At 43.5% G+C, this 19906-nt stretch overlaps 1 protein-coding gene across 2 annotated transcripts in view; it reads right to left on the reverse strand.

The window, feature by feature from the left end:
• KLHL6 (kelch like family member 6) overlaps window positions 1-17417 on the reverse strand; it is a 39180-nt gene extending 21763 nt beyond the window's left edge. Inside the window, exon 1 of one of the 2 annotated variants that reach the window (XM_021005760.2) lies at window positions 17003-17417. In XM_021005760.2, the coding sequence (XP_020861419.1) occupies window positions 17003-17262 (260 nt within the window). In that variant the 5' untranslated portion in view covers window positions 17263-17417. Of the gene's footprint in view, window positions 1-2990; window positions 3615-17002 lie in introns of those variants that run through there. The other variant, XM_078154701.1, reaches the window with a different exon arrangement.
• Between the last annotated feature and the right edge of the window lie 2489 nt (window positions 17418-19906).

Consider the following 19906-nt stretch of genomic DNA (forward strand, 5'->3'; position numbering starts at 1 on the left):
GCAAAGATAACCTATTTAAAAAAAAAAACACAACAACCCTTGCATAAAACACCCAAAGAAAAGCTTAAAAAAGGCTGCATTCTGAGCTCTATAGCTAAGCTTTCTCTGCTACAGAGTGCCTGGTCAAAACCACAGCTGGTAAGAGTGGAAGAGGAAGCAGGCAATACATTCCTGGGGCCCACGTAATGAAAAAAATAGAGTAACTGACATTCAATGGAGGGATAATTGTGCTCAGGTGTGTGTGTGTGTGTGTGTGTGTGTGTGTGTGTGTGTGTGTGTGTGTGTATGTGTGTATACATATACATATATACACACATATATGTATGTATATATGTGTGTGTATATACATATATACACATATATATGTATGTATATGTGTGTGTGTGTGTGTATATATATATATATATATATATATACTGCCACTATGGCTAGTGACGGAGAGTCAGCAAGCCCAACGCACACATGAGAAATATTTTTGCATATCCTAAGTGGGAAACCTTGGCTGCATCTTCTTATATAGAAACATCATTAGATGTAGTTTTAGGGTACAACTGGCAGAACACTAAAGTTCAAGCCCATTATGGGTTAAATGGGTCTTTGTAGGCTAGCCTAGAATTCCAATCACCATGATGTATGACATATCTTCTATGAGAAGATTTGCTTCAAGTTCCAAACAACAATAACGATTAAAAGCATCATCTGCATTTATTCACTTATATTTATGTCATATAAACATATGTATCTTCATTTGCTCCAACATTAGAATGTAAGCTAGCTTAAACATCAAATTGGAAATCCTGAAAGTCAAAGGAGAGATTAATAAAATTGAAAGAAAACCATTGAACTAATAAATAAAACAAGGAGCTGGTTTTAAGGGGGAAAAAAAACAATGAATAGATAGACAGTTGGTTAATTTGATTAAAAAAAAGAAGGAACCAAATTACTAGTATCAAAAATGAAAGAGGTGAATTCAACACAAATAAAGATGAAACTAAAGCAATTATTAGGAGCTATTTTGCCCAAATATATGCCAATAAATCTAACAATCTAAGTGAAATGGATGAATATTTACCAAAAAATATATATATATATATATATATATGTATATATATATATATTGCCCAGATTAACAGAAGAGAAAATAGAATATTTAAATAATTCTATCTTAGAAAATGAAATTGAAAAAACCATAAATGAGCTCCTAAGAAAAAATCCTTAAGACCAGATGGATTTATAAGTGAGTTCTACCAAACATTTAAAGAACAATTATTTTTAAAACTATATAAGCTATTTGGAAAAATAGAGAAGGAATTCTATCAAATTCCTTATATGACACAAATATGATGCTGGTACCTAAACCAGGAAGAGCAAAAACAGAGAAAGAACTAGACACCAATTTCCCTTATCAATACTGATGCAAAAATTTTAAATAAAACACTAGCAAGGAGATTGCAGCAATACATCACAAAGATCACATACTATGTCCAGGTGGGATTGATACCAGGAATGCAGGACTAGTCCAATATTAGGAAAACTACCAGTATAATTGACCATATCAATAACAAAACAAACAAAAATCATATGATTATCTCAATGGGTGCAGAAAAGGCCTTCAATAAAATACAACATATATTCTTATTAAAAATTCTCGAAAGAATAGGAATAAATGGAGCTTTCCTTAAAATAATAAGTAGCAAGCATTATTTGCAATGGGGATAAGATAGAAGCCTTCCCAATATGATCAGGAGTGAAACAAGGATGCCCATTATCACCACTATTCTTCAATATTGTACTAGAAATTCTAGCTATAGTAATAAAGAAGAAAAGGAAAGTGAAGGTATTATAATGGGTAAAGAGGAAACAAAACCATCACTCTTTGTAGATGATATGATGGTATACTTAGAGTGTTCTAGAGAATCAACTAAGAAATCAGTTGAAATAATTAACAACTTCAGCAAAGTTGCAGGATAGAAAATAAAACCACACAAACCATCAACATTTTTATATATTACCAACAAAGTCTAGCAGTGACATAGAAAGAGAAATTCCTTTTAAAATAACTGCAGACAATATAAAATACTTGGGCATTTACCTGCCAAAACAAACCCAGGAACTATATGAACACAATTACAATTACTTTTCATACAAATAAAGTCAGATCTAAACAATTGGAGAAATATTAATTGCCCATGGCTAGGCAGAGCCAACATAATAAAAATAAATCTATCTATACTAATTTGCTTATTCAGTACCATTCCAATAAAACAGCCAAAAATTATTTTATAGAGCTAGAAAAAATAATAACAAAATTCATCTGGAAGAACAAAAGGATGCCCATCAATTGAGGAATGGCTGAACAAGTTGTGGTATATAATTCTGATGGAATACTATTGGGCTATAAGAAATGACAAGCAGGATATTCTCAGGAAAACCTGGAAAGACTTACAGCAGCTCACGCGATGTGGAATGAGCAGAGCTAGGAGGTCATAGTACACAGTAACAGCAATACTGTATGATGATCAACTGGGAACGACTTAGCCATTCTCAGCAAAATAATTATCCAAGACAATTGAAAAATGCTATCTGGCTCCAGCGAAAGAATTGATGGAGTCTGAATGTAGACTGAAGCATACTTTTCCTTTACTTCATTTTTCTTGTTTTCATTTTTTTTTGGAGGGGGGAGTCCTGTGTTCTCTTTTGCAACATGGCTAATATGGAAATATGTTTTGCATGACTGCACATGTACAATCTCTATCAAAGTGCTTGCCTTCTCAAGGAAGGGGGAGGGGAGAGAGGGAAAGAATTTGGAATTCAAAAATTATTTTTAAAAATGTTTAAAATTGTTTTTACATGTAACTGAGAAAAAATAAAATAAAGACATTCTTTAAAAAAAAAAAGAATGTAAGTTTGCTGGCACAATGGATAGCGTGCTGGCCTTGGCATCAGAAAGATTCATTTTCCTGAGTTCAAATTCAGCCTCAGACACTTACTAGCTGTGTGACCCTGGGCAAGTCACTTCACTCTGTTTGCCCCAGTTCCTCATCTGTCAGATGAGCTGGAGAAGGAAACGGCCAACCACTCCAGTGTCTCTGCCAAGAAAACCCTGAACGAATGGCTGGATGCACCTGAAACGACTCAATAGTGATTATTCTTGTTACTTGCATCTCCAATGCTTAGCACAGTGCATGGCATACAGTAGGTGCTCAGTAAATGCTTGCTGATTTTTTTTTGATTGATCTGTCTCTTATTTGTGTAGCACTTTAGCATTCACTTTAATTCAACAAGCATTTAATAAATGCCTACCGAGCATCAGGCATTGGACTAGACTCTGGGAGGGTGACTCAGAAGCCAAATAGTCCTTGGCATTAAAGAGTTTCACTTCGGGGGCAGGGGGCCCAGGTTGGGAGGCAGACAGGAATCAGGGAACATTATGTACACAGGTAAGTAAAAACAAAACATCTACGTACATACACATATGTACACGTGTGTATACGTATGCATACAGGATGTCCCAAAAGTCTTAGTGCGGTTTAAGTCTGAGTAACCTCAGGGGTATAAATGCTACAAACTTACAAAATTGACGTCTGAAAGTTTAGTGATTATGCTGAATTTTAATAAGAAACATACAGATATTTTAAAGTTTTAAATAATTAAACTTTCAGACATCAATTTTGTAAGTCTGTAGCATTTATACTTCTTTCAGACTGAATCAGGTGGAGAAAGAGATCTGTGTTAGAAGTGATGCAACTGTAAGAACACTGTAAGAGTGATTTATAAGATGTCAAAAGGCAAAGAAATTTCAGACTTTATTGATTACAAAAAAGAATGACCAAGAGAACTCGTGATCTATTTGTCTTTACTCTATCATTTATACAAAACCTTTATGAGGGTTTTCTGTATATGAACTGAGGGCAGTCTTCACGAGGCTCTTTGGAGGGAACTTGAAGGCAGGCTTTCTTAGGTGATTTTTTTTTGTATGTGTGTGGGAGGAAGCAATGGGGCCTAAGTGACTTGCCCAAGATCACATAGCTAGTAAGCTGAGGCTAGATTTGAACTCAGGTCCTTCTGACTCCAGGACCCGTTCTCTATCCACTGAACCACCAGCTGCCCCCGAGGTGATTTTCTACAATGGACCACACCTTTCTATCTCACAATTGACTGAAAGATATAGAGAGTATAACATTTCATTGTGTTAATCATTCGTGGATTACAAACAAGAATTAGAGAATGAAACACCACCAGACAGGCTCTTTTACAGCAAAGTTACTAGCTGTCCGACCCTGGGAAAGTAACTGTTCGTAGAAGGAAATGGTAAACTACTTCAGTATCTCTGCCAAGAAAACCTCAAATGGGGTTATCAAGATCGTTCCAAATTCCTTGGAGAATATAACAACAGAAATAATGCTGTCCACAAGTATGTGATACTAGACTGTACGAGGCATGAAACAGGGAAATGGATGCCTGCCAAAGCTATTCACCACTGTGATGGAGGAGACCCAGAGGAGGGATTCTGTGCGTGGGAGTGGTGTAGAGGACACTATGCTGATTGCATCAAGCCCAGAGACATTTCAGAGCTGCCTGGAAGAGATCTGTAATCACTCAAAGGAGTGTGGCCTGATTATCCACACAGGGAAGACCAAACGGATAAAGAATGTCTGCTGCATGCAGAGCTTAACTGACCATACATATTGGCACAGTGAACAGAGTGCTGGACATGGAGTGGGGAACATGTGAGTCTAAATCCTGCCTAGACATTTACTAGCTGTGTGACCCTGGTCAAGTCACTTAACCTCTGTCTTCCTCAGTTTCCTCATCTGTAGAAATTATCACTTACCGCTCAAAGTTGTTGTGAGGATTGAGTGAGATAATAATTGAAAAACTTGTAGCAAACCTTAAAGCACTATATAAATACTAGCTAGCTATCTGGGGCAGACAAGACAGACAGACAATGAACTGGAGGGCCAGAAGAGAAAAGGAGGAAGACTATGGGTGGGGATCACCTTCAGAAACTGCAAAGCTCTTTTGGGGACCCCAAGATTCCCATGATGGCAAAGGCCCATCTTTCAATGCAAACATTATCGTTAGTGCTGCAAAGACAGAGAAAGCTGGAATTCCATTGCCTCTGAGGAACCAAACAGGTGAATCACACAGAATGTAATGGAAAGACTCACGGCGAGCGTGAGCAGACCACAACACACAGCCAGTGGGGAATGCTGAAGAGGACCCGGAGTGGCTGACGTCAGGAAGAGAACATGCACTGGTCACATACGTAGCAAGAGCGAGTGACAGCAGGTGGATGGACAGATCGCTTCACTGGTGTCTCCATGGTGCTGGGAGGAAGCATGCAAGGCCTTCAGCACATTGGAGGGAACCCCCTGTGGAAAACTAGTGGGAGGACATGGACAAGAGTCACAGAGGATGAGCAGGCAGGGAGGGGTCGCAATCTGCATTGTTGGAGGGAATTTCTATGTCAGAGAGATTATAGCCCTTTGGAGTACATCTCCATCTCCATCTCCATATTGTGGAGGGAATTCTGATTTTTATAATAATCGATATGATATGTGTAACGAATATACTAATAGATTAAATTTTGCAGAATTGCCTTTTCCAGCTTGTGAGTCAGACTCACAATGCAGCTTGAACTGGTCAATCAAACCTTGGCAAGGCTCACAGTCCCCAGCATCCTTCTGCCTGCATACCTGAAGGGAAAAGTGAATCAAAGATTGTAAAGCCTGTTCCTGTCACAGAACTCTGGTCCTGGGACCCACTAAGTGATGACCCCCAAGGACTTGAGCAGTGTTGCTCCCACAAGACTCCAGAATTGTTGCATTGGCGGGTTTGTTGTGGGAAACCACTCTGGCCCAGGAACAATTGCTTGTAATCCACCTCCCCTCCTCCCTTTCCACTTGTGATTTATGTGTCTAATCTCTGTCTTCAGCAAGGTGCAGCTCTGATCAGGAGAATTCTCGATTCGCAAATCTGTTGCTCGTAATGAAACTAATTAATTAAAGAGCTACCTGATTACTGGCACTTTGTCTCCGGCCTGCCATTTTGTTCTCAGGTTAGAGACTGGGTCAGTAAAATCCTGTTAACATTAAAATACATGTAAATGTGCACATATGCACCTATTGCCAGACTTGCAGTTTCACTTGTGAGGAGCTCCCGGTAAGAGACTCCCATTGGCAATGTGTATCTACCCCTTCTCTTCACCTTGGAGACTCGCCTGGGTCCCTGGTGGGGAAGGACAGAATCTACCCGAATGTAACTCAAGGCTCATGAGGGATCCCGGAGGCCTGGACTCACTTCCTCTTTCAATTTTCAAACTTCAAAATTGCCTGGGTGGGGCTGCTGAAGCACAGTCATGTCCTCTTCCTTATTCCTGACTCCTCTCCCTACTTCCATTCTGGCACCCAGGACATCTCCCATGACAGCAAACGTTGGTGACAGAAGACCCTGGGATTCTATCCTAAAGATGGTGTCTGTAGCATCTCTTTCAAACTATTTTAAAAATTTCACCTGATTAAAAAGCATCCTTTCTATGGCCAGTCCTTCTCCTTCTGCCCCCCTCCATAACAGAGTCCAGGAAATTCTATAATCAGTTATTTCCCCATCTGTAAAATGGAGCCAAAGCCGGCAGCTAGAAAAGCAAAATGGTTCTCAGTTTCATGGGTTCATCCATTTAGAGCTGGAAGGCAACTTAAGGCTCATGTAGTTTGACCTCCTCATTTTTACAGATGAGGAAACTGAGGCAAGGTTTTGGGGACTTGCCCAACGTCACACAGGTAGCAAGTACCAGAGGTGGTTTGGAACCCAGGTCTTCCTGACCTCAGATCTCGTCTAGACCGCCTTCATCTCTGCCATGATTTCTCCTTCCTAACAATCCACTTAAAGCATCAGTCAAACTGGTTGTTTCCCATCATAAGGACGCTACAGCTAGATGGTCAAACAGATTTTTTCCTCTGTTCGCCTGCCTGGATCAGCCAGTGATAGTCACATCTTCTGCGTTTCAGGCCCCTCATGAATGCTTTTCCTCCTCAGGTCTGCTTCCCGGCTTCCTTTAAACCTCAGCTCAGATCTCACCTTCTGCAGGAAGTCTTCCTGGTGTCCTTTCTTCCCCTCCCCGTGTGGCTAGTGTCTACCCTCTGAGATTATCTCCCATTTACCTGTACATGCTTTACATGTACATTGTTATTTGCACGTTGTCTCCCCCTCCCCCAACTTAGAGTGGAAGCTCCATGAGGGTTGGGACTGAGTTTTTGCCTTTCTTTGTATCCTCAGCCCGGCACATAGTGTTTAATAAATGCTTCTTGACTGGCTGAGGCACACTGGGAAATGTGCCAAAAAAAAAAAATCAACCCTGCCCAGCAACCCACCAAGTTTTTCTAGCAGGCCATTTGGAGCACTAGAAAAATGTTTTCGTCTCATTGTGTGCCTGGTGTTTAATCTTCACCTTCTCACAGACATTAATTGTTTCTTCAAGATGTGTCTGTCCTAACTGCTGGGGTTTTTCCATTGTTTGTTTTAGTTTTGATTTTGGTAATCTGAGGTGTCCCACAGGACATGACCTAACCATGGTAGACATGGTTCTTTTCTCAACAAAGCCTTCCCTCAACTCACACGTGAACTGGGGTATCATGGGCACCCCTTGCCTTTTTCAGCCTTTCTTCCCTCTGGGCTCATCCATGCTCGCTTCTCTCCTGGCTCCATCCCTGATTCCTTGGGTTCAGCCAGTAAGGACGGGAGGTAGGCAAGACAGTGGAAAAAAGCATTAGCTCTGGAGTCACAGGTTTGCTGTTCAGTCATTTTGCAGTCTTGTCCAACTCTTTGTGACCCATTTGGGGTTTTCCTGGCAAAGATACTGGAGCGGTTTGCCATTTACTTCTTCTGCTCATTTTATAGATGAGGAAACTGAGGCAAACAGGGTAAAGTGACTTGCCCAGGGTTACACAGCTAGTAAGTATCTGAGGCCAGGTTTGAACTCATGAAGAAGAGTCTTCCTAACTCCAGTTCCAGCACTCTATCCACTATACCACCCAGCTGCCAGAATGGACTTTTAGAGGGCATCTAGTCCAACCTTGTTTCGCCAATGAGGAAACTGTGTCCCAGTGAGGTGAAATGCCCTAGGCTACAAAGGTTGTAAGTGACAGAGGCAGGATTGGAATTCAGATTCCCTGGCCCCTAATCTTGTGTTCTTTCTACTGTACTGCACTACCTGGAGGCCTCAGTCAGTTTATTCTACTCCTTTATAACTCTCCCTATTTTTACACTGCTGCCAGAAGCGTTTGCTTTGAATTCTGCTTTTAATGGGTCCCTTAGTGCTTTTGCATAGACCTGGAAATATAAGGTATCACTGTGTAACCTGGAGTGAGTCACTGCTTGACCTCAGTTTGCTCATCTGTAAAATGGGGCTGGGGAGGTTAACCTCAGTGGTCTCTGAGGTCCTGCCTGCCCAGCTCTAAATCCTAGGATCCTGTGCATATCAGAGACCAAACCCCCTTCCCTGCAGGGCTCTCTGCATTTTCCAGACAGTGACTCCCTGATCCTCACAAGACACTTATGAAACTGAGGGTAGCTATTAGGATCCACATTTTATGGCTGAAAAACAGGCCAAGAGCAATTAAATTGCCCAATAATCGCACAGTGAGTCAATGGGAAAATTTGAAACAGAGCCTTGGCGGCAAGACTGTCTGCCCCGCAGCTGTGAAAACAGCCAGGGGTCCCCATCTCGGCACTAAGGAAATCAGGCCCTGAAGTTAAAACAGAGAAAAATCAGGACCCTCCAGTCTGCCCACCCTACTTCCCTGGTTACCTAGGGGTTTGGGGGGATAGTGGGGCAGCCACATGTGTTCAAGGCTGGTGCGTCTGACCTTTGCTGGGGATGTAGGCATGTAGCTAGGTGTCTGGGCGTGTGTAAGGGGACAGTGCTGGTGAGCCTGAGGGAGAATGACCCAGAATCTGCATGCCCAGAACCCGCTGGAGTGGGGAGGGAGGAGGCTGGGAGAAGGGCCCTCCTGACAGGCTGATCCTGGCAGAAGCAGAAGTACAGAGGTGGTGCTCCATTTCTGAAAGGCTCTCATACTTGAGATGTTTTTGCCCTTAAATCAAACCCAACTTTTCCTCTTTGAAACGTATACTCATTGTCCCTCCCTGCTTTTCCTCACCCCCCCCCCACAAGCAAAACAAAGCTGATCCCTCTTCTATATGAAAAACCTTCAGCTGCCAAACTAGAATATTTCCTGAACCAAGCTCCCCTAGGGCGCCATCTTAGGCTCCAGAGAGATGCTGCTGCTGCTGCACTGGGGAGAAAAGGTTCAGGGTCACTCACGAGGTGTGGAGAGTAGCTCCGGCCTGGCTGCTGTTTAGAGAGTCAGAGGGTAACGTTGGGGCAAGCATGAAGGTAAACATCCATCCGTCAATCAACAGGCATTTAGTAAGAGCCTGCCATGTGCCACGCCCAGTGCTAGGTGCTGAAGCTAGGAAGACGAAGTTGAAGGAATCAATAGATCATTTATTAAGCCCTTCGATATGCAAAACTGAAACAAATACAACTCTCCAGCAGCTGAGATTCCAAGGCCGGGGGGGAACAAAGAAATATGCAGAATTAATACAAGGGAGTTAGGGAGCAGAGGCATGGGCAGTTGAGGTGGGGGTAGGAAAGGATCCATGGAGAAGGTGCTGCCTGGGCCGTGTGTCAGGGAAGACAGGGGTTCTGTGAGGCAAAGGCGATGGGGGAGCGGACTCCAGGCATGGAGATGGGACAGGGAAGGTCATGTGTGAGGAAGAGAGAGAAAGTTTGGTTAGGCCTTCAATCCCACCTTGGTATGACAGGCTAAATAAGGACACCTATCTGTGGTCAGAGTCAGGCAGTCTGCACTTGAGGACAGAATTTTTGTTGGTTGTGGTTTTTAGTTGTTGTTTTTCTTCTTTCTGTCCTACAAAGCCTGGACCATGACCAGGATTCCTTCAGAGAATCATGAAACCAATCTCCAAGTCGTCAAGGATCTCAGAAACCCTCAAGTCCAACCCAAACCTGAACAAGAATCCACTCTACAACGCCTTCCCAAAAGAGTCAACCAGTCTTTGCTTGAAGTTCTCTAGTGAGGATGAATCCGCTACTACTAAATGCAGGTCATATGTTTGGACACCACTAACTGTGACAGTTTCCATTTCTACTCACTGCTCCTGGTTCTGCCTCCTAAAGCCAGGCACAGCCAACTCTCACCCCTCCTCTACTGATGGCCTTTCAAATACTTGAAGGCAGTATTCTTGTCTCCCCTCCTCCAGCATGGTTCTTCCAGTGCTCAAGCCCATCGCATAACCCAAGACCTTTCACTAGCCTGGTTGTCCTCCTTTGAATGCTGCAGGACTGAACTCAGTGCTTCAGCACGAGCCAACCATGGCAGAGTACAGAGGGATTAGCGCCGTGCTAGGCTCTCTGAAGGTAGTCTAAGATGGCAGAAGCTCTGGGTGCTGCCATAGCACGCTTTTGATCCCTTATGAGTTTGTAATTCACTGAGATGCCCCCAATAGCATTTCCGGACATCACCCAGCTCCCTGAAGATGGGGCCTGTTATATTTCTGCCTTTGTATCACAAGTGACTAGCACAGTGCCCAGCAAGTAGCAGGCACTTAATAAACGCTTATTGACTGATTATTTCTTCTTCCTAAAAAAAATCCTGTATTTATATTGCATTTTGTGTGTATTTATATACCTATGGGTTGTTTATCCGCTGTTAATCCTGTATTTATATTGCATTTTGTGTGCATTTATATACCTATGGGTTGTTTGTCCCGATGCCAATCAATAAACAAGTTTATGTACCTATCATGTACTAGATGATGCAGATTCAGAGCCAAAAATGAAACAGTCCCTGCCCTCGGGCAGCTTGCATTTTATCTCCTGTTAGAATTATGCCCCCTGAGTGTAGGAATTGTTTCATTCTTAATAAATACTTATTGGTTGAGTGAAAGGAGTAAACGCACATTACCAGGTCTAAGAAACCCAGAAGTAGATCCGTACCAACACTGGTCAACCTGCTGTTCAAAGCAGCAGAGTCTATGTATCTGTCCCAAAGGCAGTCTCATTGCTCTTCTCATTCTGTCCTCACTAGGGCCCCATCCTGGCCAGTTTCAGAGCCAGACACCCCCCTGTTCCAGGAGTGCTAGTCCCTCCCAAGGATGACCCTTAAAGAGATGGGGCCTGGCCGCTGGGCTAGTGAACCCCTGAAAGCCTGAATCAGTCTGGAATCCTCCCTTACCTTCTGTTTTTCCTGTTCTCAGTGACTACAACAGGCAAATAAATGGGGGGGGGGGGGAGAAGACCTATTTTGTCATGCTTCTCCCAACCTCACTTTCAGAGCTCACCGTTCACAGCTGGTTAACTCCTCACAATTTACAAAACACAGGCACTGGGGCCGAAGGGCCACTCCTAAGCTTTTTGGGGCACATAACACCTAGAGCAAACTAGTCCTCAGTTCCCCCAAGATTCTGAGAGCTGGGCAGAGAGATGGACAGAGGTTAGAACCCAAACACCACATTCCTCTAGGGCCATGCCCATCCATGGCTAGAATGATATCCTCTGGAGTCCAAAGATAAAATGCCTGAGTAGCTAGTCTGAAGAGAAGAATAGAAGGAAAATCCTTCATGACTAATCAGGAATGAGAGGGAGTTTGTACACACAGGCCTTCACGCAAACACACACACACACACACACACACACACACACACACACACACACAATTAGCCAGTCCACAGTCTCTCCTACTCCTCTCTTCCTGGCTTTCAATAAAAGTCTGGAAGCCTTCCTTCATATTTTCCTTTGTTCCTTTGTTCAAGAAGCCAGGATCCTGGTGGTGTCTAAGATTTCAGCCATTTTCACCCACAAAAAAACAATGAATAAAATATTAACCCTATGGTTATAGTTTTTCAAAACTTCAGAACATAGTTGATTGCTTGGATTTTTGGTAGGGGTTTTGGGGAGGACCCAAACCTCTGATTTCATTCATCTGGGGGGCTCCTGATGGGGAAACTCCCTCTTCTAATGCATATCAAAGGTGTTCCTTAGACAGTTTCCAGAAGCATAGTGAGGTTAAGTGACTTGCCCAGGGTGGTAGGCCTTGAACCCAGATTCCAGCTCCAAGCTTCCTCTCCAGGACAAAGTGTCCAGAAAAACATGAAGAGTCATGATGATTCTGAACTGTTTTGCTCAAATGTTATTTAAACATAGGAGTAAGTAACAACCCCATACTCTGGGTTATTTTCATTAATACTGACAGGAAATTGAGCTCAGTATGGGGTGGACCTGGAGAGAGGAAGACCTGACTTCAAATCCTGCCTCAGGCACTAACTGTGTGAGCCTCGGCAAGGCACTTAACTGCCATCTGCCTCAGTTTCCTCATCTGTAAAATGAAAATAGTAGCACCTCCTTCCCTGGGTTACTACAAGGATAACATGAGGCAATATTTGCAAAGTACTTTGTAAACCTTAAAAGTGCTGGATAAGTTATTAGTGGCAACATAATATGGGGGGGGGTCTATGGATAGATTTCAAGGGCTCTGTGAACTCTAATGAGAATGCATCTTCATTTTCACTGATCTCTAATAAAATGGAAATTTTCCATCAATCATTTAAAAATATTGTTTAGAAAAGAAATAAAGAGGCTTCCCCAGAGACTGCCAAAAGGGTCTACCACACACATAGATGATAGAAAGTCGACCTTGAAGGAAAGTCAAACACACACAAGCGCATGCACACACACACACACACACACACACACACACACACACACACATACACACACACACACATAATCCTGATGCAGGATAGAAAGTCAACCTTGAAGGTAAGGTCTCAGTGACCCCCAATAACCCTCTAAGACACCCTGCTAGTGGAGGAACAGATGCCAGTCTACGGTGGGAGAGGAAGTTTTTTCACTGAAAGTTCCTTATACTAATGAAATCAAAGGTCCATTCTTTAAAAAAAAAAAATCTTCTTTACATAAATCCTACTCCAGTGCTTGACATGACCCGAAGATGATCCTGGGTTCTTAGGGGTTGTACCAAGTTATGCCACAAGCTCTGACAAGATTCTACTAGACTAGAAAGGCTTTGGGCATGGGACCAGCACTGGCCTGTGCCTGCTATCAGAGGAGTAGCCGGACAAGTAGAGTGGAGGTCACCACCTGGAGGCCGGCCACTCAGAGATGAATTGTATCTATTTAGTAGACAAAATTACAGAAGAGCCTTCATTCCTCTACGGCACCTTTGTGCTCCTATAGATACAGTGGAAGAAGCATGATAAAATGGGCTACAGCGAGAGTTCTTAAGTTCAGCTGTTCTAGGTTCCCTCTGGGAGCCCAGCAAAGCCTAGGGAGCTCTTCTTACAATCATGTTTCTAAAATAAAACATGGAGAATTACAGAGGAAATCAAATCTAATGAAATTAAGTTTTAAAAAGTTTTAAATAAATTCGTGGATCTTTTGAAATCTATCCACAGAGCCACGGAGCCTAGCTTACAACCCCCAGGTTAGAGGTTGCTGAAAGTCAGCCAGTTCTTAGACCATGTAGGAATTTTAAATCCTGACATTTTGGAAGTGACAGCCAGCAAGGGCACAGACTCTTAGAGGAACTGAACCCCAGAGACACTGACAAATTCTTGTCATGATGAAATCAGAAAGAGCCTTGGCTCGGCGGAGGGAGGGTTGACCTGTCTCTTCATCAGACTTTCATTGCGTACTGATGTATGTGCACGTTTATGTTATCTGAAGATAAGAAGCATCATGTTACAGGCCATGAAGTTCTGCTGCCTCGCCAAGCTTTTGATGACTGTAGGTAAACACAGCGAGGACAGTTTGGAGCTCAGGTCTGAACCAATACCCATTGCAGAAAATAAAGAGATGGAGAAACTCTATGAAAAACTCAACATACTTAGTCAACCCAGACCTTGATATTCAATGACTTCAGCCTGAGAATAAGCGCAATGGACAACAGTGAAAACGATGTTGGAAAATACGCAAGGGGGTCAAAAAATGAAAGAGGCCAGAAGCAGGTAAACGCTGGAGAAGCTTCACACCTGAAGAATACTCACGAATACTTTCTTCATTTGATGAGTCAGAATCTGCTAAGCTATAGACAGGATAAATGAGGGAACAGTCTCAGAGGGATGATACTACGTTTAAGGAGGACTGGGAAAGGCAGCTTGCAGAAGGTGGGATTCTAGTCATTTAGAACCAGCTTCTAACAAGCAGTCTTATCAGCAAAAGTCCAAGTAAACATCAAATTCTAAGAAATGAGGAGATAATATGAATAATTATAACAGCTCCAACCCAAAATTTTTAAGCACTCAAAAAAATGGGAGATGGCCAAAAGACATTGATTTGGTCACTGCCTCTTATGGGAATTTAGTCAATGCAAGAGTCCTTCCATTATAGAGAAATATGGAAGATTCTAAGCCCTATCAACCCACCTGCTAAAGCTTGGCATGAGATCTAGCTAAGCCAGCTAAGAAGTGGAGACAAAGCCCTTCCTTTTACAAATGAGGAGACTGTGACCCAGAAAGATTGTTTGGTTTGCCCAAGGTCACAAAAAGCCAGGATTTGACCCACCCCCTGTCCTTTTCCTTCATCTTCAGTGCTCTCACAATGCTTCCTGTCAATCCAAAAGTGCTTGTGGATGAAACGAAAAGGTCGGCTATCAGACAGGAAATGGAGCCATTCTTCCAGCAATAAATAGCATGCAACATCGAAGTGAATACGCGAGACTAGAAAAAGGAAGTGGGCTGGCTGGGTAGAAAGATGGAGAGACAAGGAAGAAGCAGTGGGAGGCTAATGGCTAGGTCTGATGTGCTAAGAAAACCAAGGGAAGAATCACACAAAATGGGTGGGGAAGGATGGAAATTTGCAATGTTGGGGGGAATGCTCAGGGACTGAAATGATGGAGTTATCAAAGTATATCAGAAGGAACATAGGAGTCTAACCGCTTTATTTTACAGATGAGGAAACCGAGACTCAGGGAGATTAATGGGATTTCATGGAATCCTAGATCTGGAAGGGATCTCAGAGGCCACTTTGCCCAACCTCCACATTTACAAGTGAGGAAACTGAGGCCGAGGAATATTAAGTGACTTGCCTAAGGTCACATGGCATTAAGTGTCAAAGGAACCGAGATGTTCTGGCTCCAGGGCTAGCATTCACTTTTCATACCTTTTGCCGTCCTCTCTCTTTCCCGTAGTGACAATGGATTCAATATGGAGACCCACCACAGGGGTCTGCTTGTCTTAGGGGCCTGCAATAACAAATCAGTTCCACGTGGATGCTTGTATCCCCCGCTCTGTCCATGGATGTCAAAGTAGCTATTGTTACCCATCCCATGAAAAATGAATTAAGAAAGACGGTCTTTCATGTCACTCACGAGGCAAATATTATTCCGTACCTGCTAGGAGAAGAGCCTTCTTGCTGTGTTTTTCAAATGTGTCATTTACTATGTGTTGTTGGATGGGAAGATGTGTATGGGCTAATATGGGGGAAACAGGCAGAATCAGGAGGTCGGTACAGAGCTTGCCTACAATAATGTAAATGAAGGCAGCCTGAATAACTGTCATGATCAGTCTCGGTCTCAGACGACAAAGGGTGTTCTCCCAGGAGGGAGGTGGGGGGACTAATGAAGCAGAATGGGACCTCTAATCTCAAACACCAGGCCTGCATTGCTTGGCTTGGTTCAATACCTTTGCTCGTTACGAGGAATGGTTCAGTGGAGGGAGAAGAGGATGATACTATGGCGTAAATGCAAAAAGAATCGTTAAAACTTAAAAACTAAAGCTGTTTGTTCTTTTCTCTGTGATCTAAGACAGTGAATGGGAAGATCCCTTTCCTTGATGTCAAGGAGGATCATGACATGGTTTCTCCTTTTTCCATGGCAATGACACTCTACAGCCTCAGGAACGTCCCTGCCATGGGACTCCGAGACACCAGTTATGAACAATACCTTGTGGCTTGTATTGGCAGCATTCTGGGATGGGAGGAAGGCTGGGTCTGGAATCAGAAAATTTAGGTTTGACATCTAGCTTTCCTTCTTCCTACCTGTGTGACCTCAGGCAAAACATTTCATTTCTCTGGGCCTTGGTTTTCCTACCTGTAAAATGAAGGTAATGGACTACCTGATCTCTGAGGTCCCTTCTGTCTCTATATTTACAGTCATGTCATTCTAAATCATTTCTCTTCTCTGGGCCTCAGTTTCCCCATCAGTAAAATGAGGGGGGTAGGCTAGGGTGACTGAGGTCCCTTCCAGATCTAGAGCTAGAATCTTATGGTCCTATAACTAGATGACATCTAAAGTCTCTTCTACCCTTAAATCTACACTCCCATGAGCTTCCTATCAGTCAAGTCAGGTCAACAAGCGTTTGTAAAGTACCTACTTTGTGCCAAGGCTCCCTTCTCTCCCCCTATCTCCCTAAGCCCCTCAACTATAGGATCCTAAATCTACATTTGTAAGGGACAACAAAGGCTATCTAGTCCAACAAAGTCATTTTACAAATGGGGACCCTCAGACCTGGGAAAGGTGAAGTGACAGATAGAGAGCGCTAGAGTCAGGATTTGAACCCAGGTTTGGTGATTCAAAGTCAGTCGGTGCACAGAGCATCCTCAGCGATTCGTGCTATAACTGGGAAAAAGAAGGGACTCTTGTTTTACATGCTGTTTCTCTAACATTCTGTTTCAAAGAGCAAGGATAACAATGGTGCCGAATTTAAAAAAAAACAACAACCGAACTCAGCAAGAGCCAGGAGTTTCAATTCATTTCATCTTCCCCTACAACAACTACACTTGGCTTTGCCTTCCATTGAAACGCATGCCTAAAATGGTGCTTTTTCTATGACTTAGTCTGCAAAAAGCTTTTAGGGTCACCACCTCTGGGCCTCTCCGTGGCTACAGCGTCCTAGCAATTAGTTTCAACCCTAGCACTTTTTCAAACGAATGCCAAACATGACTCTCATTCTGGGTATCGTGTACCTGAAATAATTGCTGGCCGCAGCTAGCACTGCCCGGTGGCAGGAGAATTCCTGAATGTCCACGCACAAGATGACATCAGTCAGGGAATTTTCCAGTCGAAGGTTTTCCAGGCCATTTTGTATTATTCTTGAGAGCTCCGTGTCATCGAATTTCACTTTTTCGTCGTTCAAGATTTCCACCAGATCCCCGTTTTTCCTGGAATGGCCCTCATCCAGAGGAGTAAGGGGTCCTTCTAGGCTTTTTTCCACAGTGTCTCCCATGTTTCAGGGGGCACCATGTCATCCCGTCAACACTTGAGTCTGAAAGAGCTCTGATGTTGCACCCAGGTCACACCGTAGGGGCTAAGCAGATTTCCTGTCCAAGGCCCTCCACTTATCAACAGCTGTCACACACATACACATAACAGGAAACCTTGCACTTTCTCATCCTGTTGCTACAAATGAGGGCAACTTCTTTTTTTTTTCTTCTTTCTTTGAAATACCACTGCATTTAGTAACAACTTCAGACAGACATACAAAGGGAGAAGCCAGGATATAAGGGGGAGATTCAGGTCACAGATCACACATATTGTCACAAATTTAGAGCCAGGAGATGTCTCAGACATCATTGAGTCTAAGCTCCTCATTTTACAGCTGAGGAAACTTGTAAGTGCCTTGCCTGGGCTCACACAACTAATAATTATCTGACACAGGATTTGAATCCAGGTCTTTCTGTACTGGGGCAGTGAGGTGGTAGAGTGGATAGAGCTCGAGACCTGAAGTCAGGAAGACCTGAGTTCAAATCCAGCCTCAGGCACTTAGTAGCTGTGTGACCCTGGGCAAGTAACTTCACCCCGCTTGCCTCAGTTTCCTCATCTGTAAAATGAGCTGGAGAAGGAAATGGCAAACCGCTCCAGTATCTCTGCCAGGAAAACCCCAAATGGGGTCACCGAGAGTTGGACAAGACTGAAATGACTGAATAGCTTCCTGATTCCAGCTCTCTGTCAACTTTGTGTCCATTAGACCAGGAGCTCCTTGAGAGCAGGGACTTTTTGCTTTCCTTTGTATCCCCAGTGCTTAGCACATAGTAGGTCCTTAACAAATGCTTATCGACTGACTGATTCGGGGAATTTTCTACCTTAATATGATGATCAACTACCAGTTGTAATGGAGGTCTTCAGTTCAGTCCCGGCTATGGACTGCGTTTCTAATATCTCTCGGTGAGTCCCTCTGCTGATGGAATAATTCTGGGAATCATCATTAAGATGGTGGAAAGTCAGAGAGCTTGAAAGAACCACGAAGCCCAATGCTTTCGTTTTACAGATGTGGAAGCTGAGGCCCAGAGAGGTTAAGGAACTGGCCCAAGGTCATACAAGCAGTAGGAGGAGTTCAAACCAAGGTTCTCTGACACGGAATCCAGCCCATTTTCCTCTGTATGAGTCTCTGATCCCATGCCCACTCCATACTCCCAGTTGAACAAGCTGGTACAAGCCTGAGCTGCCCTGAAACACGGACCCAGAAGTCCCAGACCATCTTGGACTCCCTCTCACCCTTGACACCCGAAGATGATTGTGCCCTTGGCATCCGCCATGGCTGACCTCATCCATCGTCTAAGTCATTGCAGCATCTTTGTCTACAATGAGAAATGCACCACCCAACTAAGAAAAAAGAAAGACAGAACGTGGGCTGAAGCTTCCAGTGGGAAGTGGATCTAAGTACAGTTTGCCTGGACTATTTAGCTCGTTGGGTTGGAACTTGCTGTAAACATGGCTGGCCAACATGATGGGTTCAGTCCCCACATGAGGCAGTAGCTTCATGAGAAGAAAAAATGTTCTCACGGCTTTAGATTGCCCTTCTAAACCCAGTCCAATGACCAAGGTTTCCACCTTTAAAATAGAAGGGTATCTCCATGGCGTACTCCTAAATGGTTTATTGGCTCTTCCTAGGAGCCATCTGTGTAATTTAGTTAGTTATAACCAGGCAGAGGGCACCTTTGACACAATGTATGTGGATTTATGCATCACATTTCCCTCACCCTAGGCCTTAGTTTCCCTATCTGTAAAATGAAGGGGTTGGACTACATGACTCTGAGGTCTCTTCCAGTTCCAGATATATGATTTTATGAAACTTTTTAGGGTTATACATATCAGGTGTCAGTGCCCACTAGTAGACATCGCTCCTTTGGGATGGTGGGGAAACTGGAGGAGAGAGACCTCAGCTGGATATAACGTCATGGTGGGTCTTAGCCGGGTAGAGACCACAGCTCAATCCATCAATCATCAAGCACTTATTAAGGACCTACTATGTGCCAGGCACTATACTAGGAGCTATGAAGACAGAAATGAAGCAGTGCCTGTCCTCAAGGAGCCTCTGTTCTAACGGAGGAGACAGTTTAGATGTATACATGTATAAAACATGGCCAAGGCAGATACAAGGTAACTTTGGAGGGGGACCAGGACAGGCATCCTGCAGAAGGTGCTACTTGAGACAAGACTTGAAGGAAACCAGCTGAACTCACTCTGTTCTGGAGTGTCTGGGCTCCATCCATGGTGCTGGATCAACGCAGGCATCCAGGGCACCCATACTCACCACGAATGATGACCCAAGGAGAGAAAGCCCTCTAAAATGCGTAGAGGGCTCCAGTGTAACTTGAGAGAGCAGGTCTATTCCACAAGATTCGATATGGCTGAATCATAAAGCATATGGAAGGGAGTGATGTGCAAGAAGATTGGGGAAGGGAGAGTGGGGAGGAAGGGGAAAAACCATTTATTAAGCACCTGCTATGTATCAGATACTGTACTAACCACTTTACAGATATTATCGCATTTGTTCCTCCCAACCATCCTGGAAGGTAGATAATATTATGATCCTCATTTTATAGTTGAGGACACTGAAGCAGACAGAAGTTAAGTGACTTGCCCAGGGT

Source organism: Phascolarctos cinereus, unplaced genomic scaffold (genome assembly GCF_003287225.1).
Source record: "Phascolarctos cinereus isolate Bilbo 61053 unplaced genomic scaffold, phaCin_HiC Scaffold_5;HRSCAF=322, whole genome shotgun sequence".
Classification (NCBI taxonomy): domain Eukaryota; kingdom Metazoa; phylum Chordata; class Mammalia; order Diprotodontia; family Phascolarctidae; genus Phascolarctos; species Phascolarctos cinereus.